The following is a 15000-nucleotide window of genomic DNA, read 5'->3' on the forward strand; positions in this document are numbered from 1 at the left end:
AGCGACAGCGCGCAGGCTGCGGTTGGGACGGGCCGGGCTGGAGGTGCGCGGGCGGCGGCGGCGGTGGGGACGGTCCTGAGGGGCGCCGGGTGAAAGGGGGGGGGGAGCGCAGTGGTGTGGGGGCTGTGTGTATTTTTATATATATGTATATACACATACACACACACACACGTATATGTGTACGTTATGTGTCCGGGGAACGGGTGCGTGGCGCCTCTGGGGCGGCCGTGAGGCGTCTGAGGTGCATGAGAGACAGGGACGTGTAGCCCGGGGCGCGTGTCAGGAGCGGGCGTGTGTGTGGGGGAGCGTATGTCTGGGGTGCGCGGTGTGTGTCTGGAGTGTGTGTGAGAGAAGCAGATGCATAGCAGGGGTGTGTGAGGAGTGTGGTGTGTGTGTCTGGGGTGCACAGTGTGTATTTGGGGTGTGCAGTGTGCGCCTGGGTTGTACGGTGTGTGTCTGGGGTGTGTGTGAGAGAAGCGGAAGCATAGTCAGGGTGTGTCTGGGGTGTGCAGTGTGTATTTGGGGTGCGTGGTGTGTCTCGGGTGTGTGTGAGAGAAGTGGACGTGTAGTAGGGGTGTGAGGAGTGTGTGCGGTGTGTATTTGCGGTGTGCGGTGCATGTCCGGGGTGTGTGTGAGAGAAATGGATGTGTAGTAGGGGTCTGTGTTTGAGGAGCGTGTGGTGTGTGTCTGGGGTGCACAGTGTGTATTTCGTGTGTGGGGTGTGTGTGAGAAGTGGATGTGTAGCGGTGTGTGTTTGAGCTATGTGGTGTGCGCGTCTGGGGTGCGCAGTGTGTATTTGGCCTGTGCGGTGTGTGTCTGGGGTGTGTGTGAGCACGGGGACCGGGTGTAGTGTGTCTGGGGTGTGAGAACTGTGTGAGCTGCGTGGGGTGAGTGTGAGGGGAGCGGCAACGTAGCGTGGCGGGTGTGCGTGGGACGCATAGGTGCAAGGAGTGGGTGCATGTGCTAGGGATGAGACTGGTCAGACCTGTGTCTGTGGGCGGGAGCAGCTGTGCGGGGCGCAGCGGGTGCATCTGCTCTGGGTCCCTGGAGAGGAGGGGAAGCAGGTGACAGGTGTAAACTGAGCAGGGACGATTGGGGGGGAGGTTCAGTCAGGGAACTGTGAGGAGAGAGCTGGACACAGATGGAGGAAGGGAACTTGCACAGAGGCAGCAGAGAAAAGGGTGTCTTGAAGGAGGTCTCTTTTTTTTGGACTGAGCTCTGAGAAGGCTGCAGAGGAAGCTGTGGGGGGTTGGTTACCAGCTTGTTCTGCCTCCCACAGGGATGCACAGCAAAAGTTACTGAAGTTAAAATGAGCAGTTAAAACTCAGGGTAGTGGCATGAGGTTGTGCCAAGGAGAGCGCGTTAGGAGAGTCATGCTGGCAGTGAGGTTGGCTGGGCTCTGAGACAATTTTCCAGTGGGGAAGTGGTGGAGCAGTTATTGCGAGGGGAATCTAAAACTGTGCTGGCTGCTGCACTGCTGATAGTGCAGTGCTGGGTCATCAGGGAGATGACTATTTATTTACAGGAATGTTTGCAGGACATGGTCATAAGCCGGACTAATCCTGTGTTAGATGCTGTTCAAAAAGCATAACAGAAAGTAGTGCCCTGTGCTGCTGCACTTGACTGCCCTTGATGTGTCTTCTCTTTCTCCATTTTTTTGACTTGTGTGAATCGGGCAGACTCCTTACCATGAAATTGTTCTGAATTAGCCAGACTGGACTAATAGCAGTGTTTCTTCACCTCTCTAGATCTCAAAATGACTTCCATGTTGACCTGTGTCATCAGAAACCTCCCTGCTTCCTCAGCATGGGCTGCCAGGGTCTGTAAGTATCTTTACGTTCATTAAAGACTTGAATTGGTAGGTCATAAAGTTCTGTTTGTTTTAAGCATTACATTTGGAAGGGACACTTGTGTCTGAATCTCTGTTATATTGTAATTTTTCTTTTAACAACTAATTCCATTGTTGACATATTTGTTGTTTCCCACATCTTCCAGTGTGGGAAGAATCTCATGTTAACTGGTAATATGTACTCTATTGTTTTAATGAAAACAGTAGACTTTAAAAAAAGCTTGTAAATGTTCAGGTGCGCTTGTCATATTGGAACATGATCTTTTTTAACTTTTCTTACAAAAATAACTAGAAATGTTTTTATCATTTATGATTTGACAAATCCTACTTTTTTGGTTCTTATTTTCCAGCTGCGAGGTCGCTCAGCTGCTCTTCGCAGTTACAAGCAGCAGGTAAGGTAAAAGCATCAGGAATCTCTGTGGGTTTGTATTAGAGACTATTTTTGAAGCTGCCTCCCTTTTCCAGAGACTCGTTCTACATAGATTTCAGAAATACAAGGCAGTCTTTGTTAATCAAGAGTGCCCTTCTAAAGTCGCAAACTAGAAAAACTATGGGAAAACAGTGTTTCCAGTGAAGAGTCCTCTAAACACCCGAATCCCCCTCTTCCCTGTACCCGGTCTGGAGCTCGTGCCACATTATCACCTGATTGCTATTTCTAGGATCCGAACGGAGAGGCTAAGCTAGGAGGTTCTGAGTTGTGTGGTTATAACCAGGCCCAGGAGGGGTGGGCACTGTCCCTGGCTGGGAGAGGCTTGTGGAATTAGCTCTGAGATCCGGTAAGACCCGTGAGAGGCTCAGGTCTCAATAGAGCAGCTCAGCGCGCACAATTACATTGATTGTTAGATGTGACTTTTTTTAAGCAATCTGGGTAATGGGGGGTTCTGGGGCTCATTCTGTGCTTGCTCAGGTGACTGTGATGCTTTGAGCTGCCTGGATTGTGGAAACTGGCCTAGACTGCAGCTCCCGCTTGTCTCCTTAGCTTTGCCCGGAGAGCCCTCTCCTATAACTCAGGGGTACTGCTGGAGTTCCATACTTGTGCTTTCACTTGCTTGAGCACAGTATTTAGCTGGATTTAATCTGCTTTTACGTGCCTTTTCCTTTTCTGGCTTGTAAATGCAGCTGCCTCATGCTGTTGTGTATGTTGATTAAGAATTTGAACTCATTGATCTCATTGAACTCCTTGTTAATTGTCACTCTAGAATAGCTGTGACAGTGGCCTATTAAATGATACTGTATCATAACCTTGCTTTATCTCAAACCTAAGATACTCCCACGCGTTATGAGGAAGTAGTAAGTTACCCACAGCAGCCGTATGCACTTTTTTGCTTCTACTTTCCTATGGAAGTGAAAGTTAGTTGACTGCCTGCACTGTGTTTTGATTTACTGTGAGTTATCTCACCTTTGCTGTGCAGTAAGAGCACATATGTGAGCAGTTGCTGTGGAATGTGGATTGTTGTTTGCAGTCCTTGCTGCTCCCCAGGTGAGAGACTTTGAGATCTTACTCTGGTTGCAGGGCTTTGCTTTGGTCTGCCTCATTTATATCCGAAGTCATTCAGCATTTTTAGAGGTGTCTTTTCCTGCAATTTTTTTGTCAGTAGGACTGGAGATTGAGAATTATGTGCCTTTATTCTCAGCTGTGCCATTGCCTCAGTGTAGCTATAGATGAATCTCTCTGCTGATGGGGGAAGATGAAGTTCTGTGTTGTTAAATCATTTTTCACAGATTACATGCTCAACCAGAAACAAGATTTCACCCCAGGTCTCCTCCCTACTCCGTTTTTGATTTATACACCAAAGGGGACTCTTTCTGAAGTTTTCTAGTAGCTTTAACAGGATCTTGCTTTAAGCTTACTCAGATTCGTGTTAATAATTACTTAAACTTCTCTCTAAGCTGTCCAGCCTAAGAGTAAGAAGACATTAGCCAAAAGTGGCATGAAGAATATTGTTGTTGTAGAGGGCGTCCGTATTCCATTTTTGCAATCTGGCACCTCGTAAGTATAAAATAATAAGAAAATATATGTTTATTTGGTTAATAGTAGATTCTTTCTGTGAAAAATGTTGGGTACAGTTTGCTCTGTTGATTTCAGTGTAGTTACTTTTGTACATAAAAATACTGAAATGGCAGAGTTAGACTGCTGGCAGGGTTTTTTTCCAGCTTATATTATGAAGAAATGTGACTTGAGGAAGATTGGCCATGAATGTGAGTTCAAAGGAGAATGCAAATTTGTGCTGCACATCTGGAGGACCCAAATGATGCCCCTATAGCAGATAAAGCAAAGAGTTTCCCAAAACTAGCTGGAGCGGAGAATCTGCTGTAGACTCTTTCTTGTTAGACTATTATACCACCCAATTCACAGCCGAATTAGGACCACAGGGGATATCTTTATTCTGTTACTGCTGCTTTTCAGTGCTTTAGTATAGTGACTGTATGCTGACTTACACGTAGATAGTCCTCATAACCTCAGATTTGAAATGTTTGCTTACAAGTGCACTGTCCCTATGATTCAGAGCATTTCTGGTGTCTTCACCAGTTCTGTGCTGCTGGTGTACACATAGAGCGCCCTGGTGAAAAAGACACCTGCATTGGTTTCTGACACTGAGTTTCTGCCTCTCTTCTTAAAACTTCCAGGTATGCGGATCTTATGCCACATGACTTAGCCAGAGCAGCATTGCAGTAAGTAAACTGAATGTCAAAAGAGCCCCAAAACTGTCTTCCGCCGGACTCCTGGGGTCCTGGTGTTGGTACAGTGGCTTCAGCAAAGCTGAGAGCCAACGTTCTAGTTTTATTGCTGAACATTACAATCCAAGTGCTTCATTTTTCATGATCTGCCACTGCCTTAGTAGGTGGTTCAAGCCGTAGGGTGTACAATAGACTTGTGCGAAAGGGTATTGTTAAAAGCAAATCGCATTGTTGTCCTGCTTCTGCTTGACTAATTTCAGTTGATTTGAATTCTGGCTGTGTATGGTTTTCTAATAGAGGTCATAGCTACTGTCTCTGTGTGCTTACAGCTCAAGACAAAAACACCTGGGCAATTCAAAGAAGCTAAGTGACTTGGAGAGTAACAAGCTAATTCTGTTGTCTTGCATGTCACTTCCATCCTGCTTGGATTTGACAGGAGCTGTAGGTCTCTAGCAGTGGTTTTTTTTTTTTTAAATTAAGAAACAGGGCAAAACACTGTAGAGAAGAGTACTGTTGACCAGGCATGACCTGGACATCTCAAGTCATGAGGAAAGATTGCGAGGTGCGGGGTTGGGTGCAGTCATGCCAAATCCGAATGCCATCTTCGGGGAGCCAGAGGAAGGCCAATTAGGTCGACAGGCACTGTGTTAAGTGTGTGAGGGCTGTGCCCCAGCGATTGAAGGCTGAGGTGGTTTTAATGCCCTGCTGGAGAGAAGGTCTTTACTGAGGTGTTTTTAGTTTTATTTGGTGTTTTGCAATGCACGAAACTACATTTGAATTCCACTAGCCTTAATCAGTGCCCACAACGGGATGTGCTGTCTTAGCACAGTTGCCAAGATGTTCTGGCAAATTGTGCGATGTGTTTTCTAATGAACTGTGAAAACTTAACTGCTCATTTTCTGTATGTCTTTTTGAGACTCTTACATGTTCCTACACTGAAGGTAATTGGCTTTGTTATCCCTAAGGCCTTATTCCTTTAATTTTGATGTCAGAATATTTCAAATTAGGGAAGATATTAACAGCCACTTCTCTGGGGGAAGAAGAGTTAACTGCTTTCATGAAACTACCTATATAGTCATTTCTGTAGTGGTAGTATCACTAATTATTTGCAGTCTATAGTCAATTACACCTTTCATTAAGTGTATGTGCATGCAAGATTTCTTCTGAATTAGGGGTACAATATGTAGCTTTGCTGTTGCCAGACAGATGTTTGAGGACTATGGCAAGGTTATTGCTTACTTGGTGCAAATTCTGTTTGTTTGTATGTCCTCCTCAGAGGGTTGCTGAACCGGACCAGTGTCCCAAAGGATGTTGTTGATTACATTGTTTATGGCACAGTTATCCAGGAAGTGAAAACAAGCAACGTTGCCAGAGAGGTGGGTAATGTGCAACATTTCTCCTGTAAGCCTGATTTAAACAGCTAGCATAAAGATAACAAACCCTGTGGAAGAGAATCTATTTTTGTAGTTCATTTAAACACAGTTTGGGAATATAAGCTAGTTGTGCAGTATTGTCCATAAAATAACTGTGTGGGACTCTGCCTCCTGTTGAAATCTACCATAGATGAAGTTTATTTTGATGCTGTGAAGCCTCTGCTTGATTCTTCCCTGGAAGGGGAGCTTTTGTTAATGATTGCAGATCACTCAACCCTAACTGCCAGTTAGACTCGAATGCTGGCTTGCCAGAAGTACTTGACAGGATCAGAACATGCTGTGATATGTTGCTTTATTGTGGTATTTATTTATTTTAGTTGGCTCATCCGATGCAGCACTTGAAAGATTTGAAATGTAGTAGCTTGGCTGTGTATTCTTTTGGCAAGCAAAAAACCACAATTCATGTCTGATACAAAGAAAAGTCCTGGTCCACTAAAGTAATGTTACGGAGATGGCATGTGATTTTTCTGTAATCTGGAGCCTCTGATGCTGTTTGCAAATACCTGAAAGCATTATGTAACCGGTGCTGGAAAGACTTTAGAGATGATTAGTGTCTCTAATTCCATTGGCAGTTTTATCCTTGTGTATGTAAATACTTGCTTTGGTCATGTACCATCAGGTGATGCTGTGGTTTAATTTTAACTTGGGAACAACTGTTGAACTTTAAACTAGTTGGCCACGTCTCAACTAGGGAAGGTCGTGGTGCAGGCGGTTCTCCTGTAATGGGAACCTGTGCTCTCGGCTGGGTCAAACGAGGCACTGCTTTCTGGCCAGTTGAACTACAGAAAGTGTTTTCTGTTCTGCCCAGAGCAAGTCACAGTGCCTTGTGCTCAGAGGCCTAGCTGAATAGTTCTTTTCACGTGCTACCTTTGCAAATAAGGGGAAGCAAAGACAATGTTGTGTGTTTGAAAGCTCTTTTTGGAATCGTGAGGTGTATGATTAGCTTGTCCCTTTATTAATTGGGAGTGGGTGGGGGGAGGACTCGTGGTTGCCCCCATAACCTGACTGAGATCCTGGGCAGCTGGGCAGCTGCCTTCTCTTCCTGTTTCTAGAGTCCGGCCGGGGAGGGGGGGATAGCTGATGCAATAACTGGTTGGAGAGAAACTTGATGCACTTGTTTTCAGCTTAGCCTGCAAAGGTGTGTCACTGGGCAGAAGGCAGCTCTAGTGCTGCAGGGGCTTAGGTGTAACAGTCATTCTTTATTGCTCGTAGGCTGCCTTGGGAGCTGGTTTCTCTGACAAAACTCCAGCCCACACAGTCACTATGGCTTGCATTTCTTCAAACCAGGCTATGACTACAGGTATGTTGGCTGGAAGAACGAGCTGTGGTTTTGAAAGCTAAGCATCTGAAGAAATTCTCGGATGGAAGGGGAAAGTTTTTTGAACCAACAAAATACAATACAAATTGAGTATCTGCTGTAGGCCTGCCAGCAGCTTGACACCATTTGCATTCATCAGTAGTCTCTGCTCAGGCTCCATGTTAGCTTGAGAGGTTAAAGACTCAAGATTGATCAGGAAGTTGCTGCCTTTTAGGAAGGCTACTGTCATCTTTGATTTAGCCTGAATTGAGCAAAAAACTGAGACCTAGTTACTATCCTGAATCACTAAGGAGACTGTTATCCCAACTGCCACATGTGACAAAGAGAAGTGGAGGTAGAGTTATAGAGCTAGTATGAGTCAGAAAACTCACGTTCAACCTGCTCAGTCTCTGTTTAGTATGTGTTGTATAACTTGGCTAAAGCTAGAGGCTGGAGAAGGAAACAAAATGTAGTGACATCCAAGGACATCTGCAGATAATGCTGCGGTAAGTGTTACTTCTCCCCACAGTTCTCATGGGAAACTCTGTGTCGTTCTGTAGGTGTGGGTATGATTGCGGCTGGCCAGTGCGATGTCGTCGTAGCAGGGGGTGTGGAGTTGATGTCAGATGTTCCCATTCGTCACAATAGGAAGATGAGGAAGACTATGCTCACACTTAACAAAGCCAAGACTTTGGGCCAGAAGGTCTCTCTGATTTCCAAAATTCGCCCTGGCCACTTTGCTCCTGAGGTAATTTTTTCATGCATTTAGATATTTGAGCTAAAGTATTTTATAAGGAGGTGTGAAACTCACTGGAGAGGTTAAAAGGATTTAAGAAGGGGTGAGACTGCTTTCTGTGGCTCACCTTTATTGGATGTCTGTCATCCTGTGCTTTAGGTTGGAATTGCAGTTGGTTAATGCAAGTTCTGTAGCATTCTTGAATCTCTGCTTTGTTTTTAATTTGTTTTCTTACATGTTGGTCTTCAGTAGGCCTAACTTATTTCAAGACTTCAAAATCCCCCTCTCTTTCTGCATCTCCTAGCCCAATGTGTGCTGGAGACTCTACAAAGAAGCCTTTTTCATCAAAATAAGGCTTACGCAAGAGTCCTAAAGGGTCAAAGGAATTTTTGTTTCCTTAGTAGTAAAAGTAACACACTTAATATACTGAGGATGTTTGTCTCTGATATTAAAGTAATTGTTGTTTGATTAATGCATCTGAAATACACAATTTAATGACTCTTCCTGGCCAAATCCTGCCGGGTACTGAGTGTGTTCAGCTCCCATGTGTGGGCTGTGATGAGAACTGGCAGTCTTCTGGTTAGTGTCAGGAGCTTACTGTAGAGGGAGCTGCTCTCCTCCGTCTTTGAGATCATGAGAAAGGTGAACTGTGAAATGATGGAGATGGGAAGGAAAAGTGTTCCCTTCCTCGCTACCAGTGAGCGACCTGAGAAAACTGTGTGCATTCATGCTGCTGACGGCCTCCTTTAGCTTGAGTGCTGCGAAGCACGGAATTGCAGTGTACGTACAGTAGAGATGAGATCAAGTCCAAATAAGGTATGAAAATTGCAGGCTTAAATGCATGCAGGAATTTCCTGCGTGCTGTTGGAAGAATAAAAGCTCAGCTGAACTTAGCAACCAAGTTCACTCAGCAGCTAATACATTTGATGAAGTGGATTCTGGTATGGTGCCACATGTTGTTTGTGTAGCTCTAACAGTGACTGCTCTATTTAATGGGAGGACCTCACTGATTATATAGGGCTTAACTAACTTCTGAACTTTAATCATGTTTCATAACTGCCTGTAACTGCTGCAGGGACAGGTGTGTATGTGCTGACTTTACTTTTCCTTTCTGTAGCTACCAGCTGTGGCAGAGTTCTCCACCAATGAGACTATGGGGCACTCTGCCGATCGTTTGGCTGCTGCCTTTTCAGTCTCCCGCGTGGAGCAAGATGAATATGCCCTCCGTTCACACACACTAGCCAAGAAAGCCCAGGATGGAGGCTTGCTACTCGATGTGGTACCCTTCAAAGTGCCAGGTAAAACTGCAAGTGTTTCTTAGCTAGCATGTGGTAGCTCAGTAAAGAAATATTTTATTTTAAAAAGGAGAGGAAGGGCTGGACTCAGATACGTAGTTTTCTGTGCATCTCAGTTATGGATTTTAACTCTTTGATATGCAGCCTGTTTGTCCCTGAAAAAGTGCTATCTAAGAACATGTTTCTAAACTGTTCTTGCATGTCTCAGTTCTGTAGTACCCATCTTCTCTCCCTGCTAATGTGACGATAGAGCAAGGAAAATCAGAACTATTTGATGAAGAATCCCTCTGCTCTTTGAGTCAGACAAGAGAAGAAATTTTTATACCCCAAACTATTAATAGCAAATAGTAAGCCTAATGAAATCCTGGTTTGATAAATCAGGTGTTGTTTAGGAAGACTTAAAATGTGATTCACTTGGAAGACTTCAGTTCACCAACCATCATGGTCATTGCTCAGATATGAAGCAGCTTGGGGACAAATTTTAAACTGTCCCTTCTGTGGACTGATTTCCACCCTCATTCTGCAGTCAGCCAGTGGGAGGGCTTTGGTGTACCTATTAATTTGTACTTTGTCGTTAGTTTCCTAAAGAGACCTTACTTATAGATCCACAGTCAGATAGTCTTTAAGCTAAAATTGGTACTTTCTGTAAACTGCCTTATTTAAGCAGTCAATATAGTTGAAGGTGAATATATTTGTTTCCTCATGGTGGTCTGACTTCCTCAAGATTTGTGACACAGGCATGTACTGATTTAGAAACAGTTCTTCAATTCAGATTTTATAATCTAAGTTTAAATTCTTTTATCAAGTTTTATTTTTCAAGTGGTAATTTTTTCTTATGTAAGTAGACTTCAGCACTTAATATTTTGGTCTTTAAAGAGAAAGTAATGTAGCTTCAATTTTTTAAGTGTTAATTTTTAGCCACATTATTCTGATACCATTAATGGATTTTTCCCTTTTTTCTCCTCCCACTTCTCATAAAAAGCAGAGTTTTCTGAATTTTTTTCTGGACTTCTGATGTGCAAATTCATGTATGTCGCTGATTTTTCTTAATATAAATACTTTTTTTTTTTTCATCAACAGGCAGAGATACAGTAACCAAAGATAATGGAATCCGTCCTTCCTCAATGGAGCAGATGGGCAAGCTGAAGCCGTCTTTTGTCAAGCCGTATGGAACTGTCACAGCTGCCAACTCATCCTTCCTGGTAATGCATGTTCCCATCGCCGTGTGAGCTGCAGGGGAAAACTGTTTTACCCTCTGCTTTGCACGGGTACCTAGATTAAGATGGTGTAATCTGTTTGAATGAATCAGCTCCTAAGTGATACCACCTGTTTTAAGACTTTGCAAGGGTAGCTTTGAACTGTGTTTTACCTGTTCGTGTTTTTGGTAACTGCCTTTTGAAGAGGACAAAGCAGTCGGTGTTCAAAGGCACATGCAGAAATTCTGTCCCAGGATGGGATTAATCATATTTTAAATCTAGAACTCGTCACTTTAGGGCTTACCCTGAAATCCACAGAGGGCTGTGAGAGATTTCTTTAGCGCATTTATGATGAGCTCTGTTGTTTGAAAGGTGCAGCTTTCTCTAGTACCTTTAGAGGGAGCCTTTTAGATGCTGAAGTCCAAAGTAGTAGTGTAAATTAGGCTAGGAGAATCTGAGCCCCAGTTTCTGTGACTCAGTAGAAGGTGATTGCCACGGAAAGTCTCCCACAGAAGGCTTGAGGTGACTGTCTTTTTCCTGCATGCGGCCTTGATGGATTCTTGTATGTTTAAAAGGCAATTTCACACTCCATAATGAGTACTTCAAAGAAAGCAAGTAATTAATGCTGGGGCTCTTTCAGCAGCAATTACGCTTACCCTTTAGGGTTCATTGGGGGGACTTACAAAAGCCTGGTAATGCCATAGTCTTGGTGTTGTTAGGAACTGTTGAGTCACTGTTGGTGTGCTGTACAGAGCAGATCTGTAGGCCAGCTTAGGGGTGTTATCCCAGGAATAAGTGACCATGAGCCAAGGACATCATGTTCATTTTTTGCAATGTGATGAACCCATGGCTTGTGTCATCTGAGGATTATACTCCAGTTTTGGAATGGAGCTGAACAGGCAGGTGAGTGTTTGGGAAAATCAGCTTGTCCTCAGGGTTGACAGGGCAGTTAGGCACCTCTGTCCTGCTCGAAATTAGGGAGTTTGGGTATTTGGACTGTAGTGAGGTGCTTCAGCAGTGTGTTTGCTAACATCATTCACAGATCACCTATCCACCTGCTTAGTCATGGAGGCTCGTTTTTTGTCCCCTACCATAAGGCTTCTGCATGTCCTAGGAGATAAATAATTCCTCGTGAAAATGTCCTCTTGTGTGAGGCCTGTGTCTGGTTATAGCTCTTTGGCAAACAGTTATTCATGGGCATGCAGCAGCAAAGTCTGCTCTGAACGTCTTTGGGTGCCGTGGCAGAGCCTGGACACTGGTTATGTTTGGGATACTGTTTTGCCAGCTGCTCTGCAACAGTCGTCAGGCTCATTTTGCGTGCATGGCGTGGCTGCTCTTCCGGCAGTTGCCTGACTGGTTGGTTTGTCTGCCTGTTTCAGACAGATGGTGCTTCGGCAGTTCTGCTCATGTCCGAGGAGAAGGCTCTGGCCATGGGATACAAACCAAAGGCCTACCTAAGGTAAGGAGGGAGTGCTCTGGCCTCTGAAATCTGCCCTTGCTCCCTTCCTCTCCTCTTTCTGTTACTAATAGCATTTTTCCTCTGCAGGGACTTTGTGTATGTGTCCCAGGATCCAAAGGACGAACTGCTGCTCGGGTAGGTGACGATAATGAAGAGCATCCCCTAGCAGTCCTATACTACCAGCACAACAGCCTTGTCTTACCATTGCATTTTTGCTTTTTGTGAAGTGGCTAATTAAAACACTGCATCTCTTCAGGCCTTCTCGCAAGGTGCGAGAGCTGCTGTATCAGATGCGACTCAGTTTGGGGAGGTGGCTGACATGAGAGAGGAGCTGTGGTAGAAACATTCACCTTCATTTGCTGAGGGGCATCTCAGCCTGTTGATGCTACTAGTAGTTACCTGGGGTTGTGTTTTGGTTGGAGTGGAACAGGCTGGGAACTGTACCATGCATCCTGGAGAGGAGGAATGTAACATGGCTCGCTGTGGAGAAGGGGGCAATACAGTGAGGAAACACATTCATGTTTAACCTCTGTTTCTTAACTCTTATTCAGCCCAACGTACGCTACTCCCAAAGTGCTAGAGAAGGCTGGTCTAACCATGGCTGACATTGATGTATTTGAATTTCACGAAGCCTTTGCTGTAAGTAACTCTGGAACTCTAAGGCATCTCTAGCTGTAAAATTCCGTTCTGTAAACTTCTGTTTTCCTGTTGGTGAAAGTTCTTATTAACACTTTCACTAAATGTAGAGCTGCATATAGATACAAGTATAAAATTACACATATGTGTAAGTACTGTATACATTTTAAATATATAACTGACATTTTGTACATTAACATAATCTGTGCTGAAGATGGCTTATGTTGCTTGCAGTCACCAGGTGAGTACCGATTCTTCTAAAACAGTCTGAAAAATCGTACTTCACCAAGACCCTTCCTTGTATGGGGGAAAAAAACCCACTTCTCCAAGTCATCTACTAATTGGTTTGGGGATATGTATTAATATGGTGACATGGCATGTTAATTGGACAGTGTATTTCTCAAACTAGGTTTGCGCTAATATTGGGGTGATCCTGTAAAATACTTTTCTGCAGTTGGATGTATTAGGTTTTTTGGCTGTAGCTAATCTCAAGATATCTCTCAGTGCTGGATAGCTAGCACTGTCCATAGGCTTTCCTTCAAGTCTGCTGTTATCCCTGTTCAAGTTGCCCTCTTTTCCCTTCTAGGGGCAAATTCTGGCCACCATGAAAGCTATGGATTCAGACTGGTTTGCACAAAACTACATGGGCAGAAAGTCAAAGGTAAGGACACAAATCAGGAAGCTTTTATCTCTAGTTTTAGTATTGTTCATATTCCACGTGGCAGAAAGATACACCAGTGCTGCAGAGCAAGGCTTCTGTTATGTTCCGTGAGAAGTAATGTTTCATGAACTTTGGGTTAGCAAATCCCAGTATGAGCAGTTTCTTTGGGAATGATGGTATTCCTGGTGACAGCAGGAGGTGGAGATCTAGAGTCGTAATACTAATAGTTGAGGAGGAGGAGATTAAAAGTGATGGGAGAATCTTTGTCCTTCTGCATACCTTCTAGCAGCTTGTGGTATACCTGACTGCAGATGAAGCAGTAAAGCCTTTGGCATGGTTTTGTACTGTCATTAGGTGTTTCTACGTGCTAAGGAACACTTTGCAGCCGCCCAGGCTGGCCTTGTAGGTTTGGTGGTGTCGTGGCAAGGCCAGGAAGTCTCCGTCCAGACCGGTGATTGTGTGTGTGTGTGTCTCTGTGTGTCCTTGCAGATTGGAGCCCCACCGCTGGATAAGTTCAATATCTGGGGTGGCTCCCTGTCGCTGGGACATCCTTTTGCTGCCACTGGTTGCCGTCTAGTGATTACTGCTGCTCATAGACTGAAGAAGGAGGGAGGACAGTACGGTCTGGTTGCTGCCTGTGCTGCAGGAGGACAGGTAATGATGCTCCTAGTCTGTCCTGTTTCCTCAGAAGAGGGGCAATAAATGTCTGGAACAATTAACCCTTTCTGTGACTGTTCTTCTGTCTTCATTTCAGGGGCACGCAATGATCGTGGAGGCTTACCCTCAGTAATGGGACAAGGGACTGCTGAACGGATATTCATACGTCCTGTGCCTGGCAATACCATTTCAATGCACTAATAATAACACGTATAATCATTCTGAGGATTTTTGGTGGCCTTTGTAAATATCTTCTAGCTACTCAGCTAATAATTTTCAACCAAGGAACACACACTAGGAAAATATTCCCCAGAAGAGTTGATATGGTTCTTAGTCTGTCTAGGGTCCTTGTAACCAAACAGATTTTCACTGTAAATCTTTTATAAGCAAGACTTTTTTTTGGGGGGGGGATACGGAGAAAAAGAATGATTCCAAAACTATGTACAAAGAATTACATTTGGAGTTAAGGAGAACTGTAAAGTGGTGAATGTCTGCAGGGTAAGATGTGAGCTAGTGTGCCCTTGTAGAGAGTAACAGTTATTTTTAGAAACAGGTTCAGACTGAGTTGGCTGACCTGGTTTGTAAGGAGGAAGCGTGCTGCAGGATGTCAAAACAGCACTGGATTTAGCAAATTGCTTCTGAGAAATGAATATCACTGATGTTAGCCACAATACAGCCACAATAAAAGGAAAAATAAAGTTTGACCTCCCCCTGCTTCTCCTTGCCTGCAATGTATAGACTTTTTCTGCGCTGTTTGTTCTGAAGGCTGTGTGCTCTGAGATGTTACCGGGTATCTGCTTTCTGATCTCTTGAAAATGGGACACAGACTGTCTGAAAACTGCCCAGAATTCACCTTGATCTCTAGAGCCTAAATAAATCACCAAGGTAACACATGCTTTTATGAGAGGTTCTTTTTTGGTGATTCCTGCTTCTCTGTGAACCCCTAATTGCACATTTTCAGTGTCTAGCATTTTGAAAATGCAGAAATAGTGCAACACTTACTCCGAATCAAGTTGTTGATAAACTTCAGTTGTTCTTAGCCTTTTGGTTAATACTCTGGATTATGGTGTCCTGCTTCCCAGGCATAGCTGAGCAGTTGGCA

At 44.3% G+C, this 15000-nt stretch overlaps 1 protein-coding gene across 1 annotated transcript in view; it reads left to right on the top strand.

Annotated features, from left to right (window-relative positions):
* The window catches only part of HADHB (hydroxyacyl-CoA dehydrogenase trifunctional multienzyme complex subunit beta), a 644785-nt gene extending 629994 nt beyond the window's left edge, over positions 1 to 14791 (top strand). The window contains exons 2-16 of the mRNA XM_064508191.1: positions 1747 to 1823; positions 2200 to 2241; positions 3740 to 3839; positions 4478 to 4522; positions 5805 to 5904; positions 7174 to 7261; positions 7819 to 8006; positions 9112 to 9292; positions 10370 to 10491; positions 11865 to 11944; positions 12032 to 12079; positions 12496 to 12583; positions 13167 to 13241; positions 13731 to 13895; positions 13996 to 14791. Of these exons, the coding sequence (XP_064364261.1) occupies positions 1757 to 1823; positions 2200 to 2241; positions 3740 to 3839; positions 4478 to 4522; positions 5805 to 5904; positions 7174 to 7261; positions 7819 to 8006; positions 9112 to 9292; positions 10370 to 10491; positions 11865 to 11944; positions 12032 to 12079; positions 12496 to 12583; positions 13167 to 13241; positions 13731 to 13895; positions 13996 to 14031 (1425 nt within the window). The 5' untranslated portion in view covers positions 1747 to 1756 and the 3' untranslated portion in view covers positions 14032 to 14791. The remainder of the gene's footprint in view (positions 1 to 1746; positions 1824 to 2199; positions 2242 to 3739; positions 3840 to 4477; positions 4523 to 5804; positions 5905 to 7173; positions 7262 to 7818; positions 8007 to 9111; positions 9293 to 10369; positions 10492 to 11864; positions 11945 to 12031; positions 12080 to 12495; positions 12584 to 13166; positions 13242 to 13730; positions 13896 to 13995) is intronic.
* Positions 14792 to 15000: the final 209 nt, after the last annotated feature.

The sequence above is a fragment of the Dromaius novaehollandiae genome, chromosome 3 (genome assembly GCF_036370855.1).
Source record: "Dromaius novaehollandiae isolate bDroNov1 chromosome 3, bDroNov1.hap1, whole genome shotgun sequence".
Taxonomy (NCBI): domain Eukaryota; kingdom Metazoa; phylum Chordata; class Aves; order Casuariiformes; family Dromaiidae; genus Dromaius; species Dromaius novaehollandiae.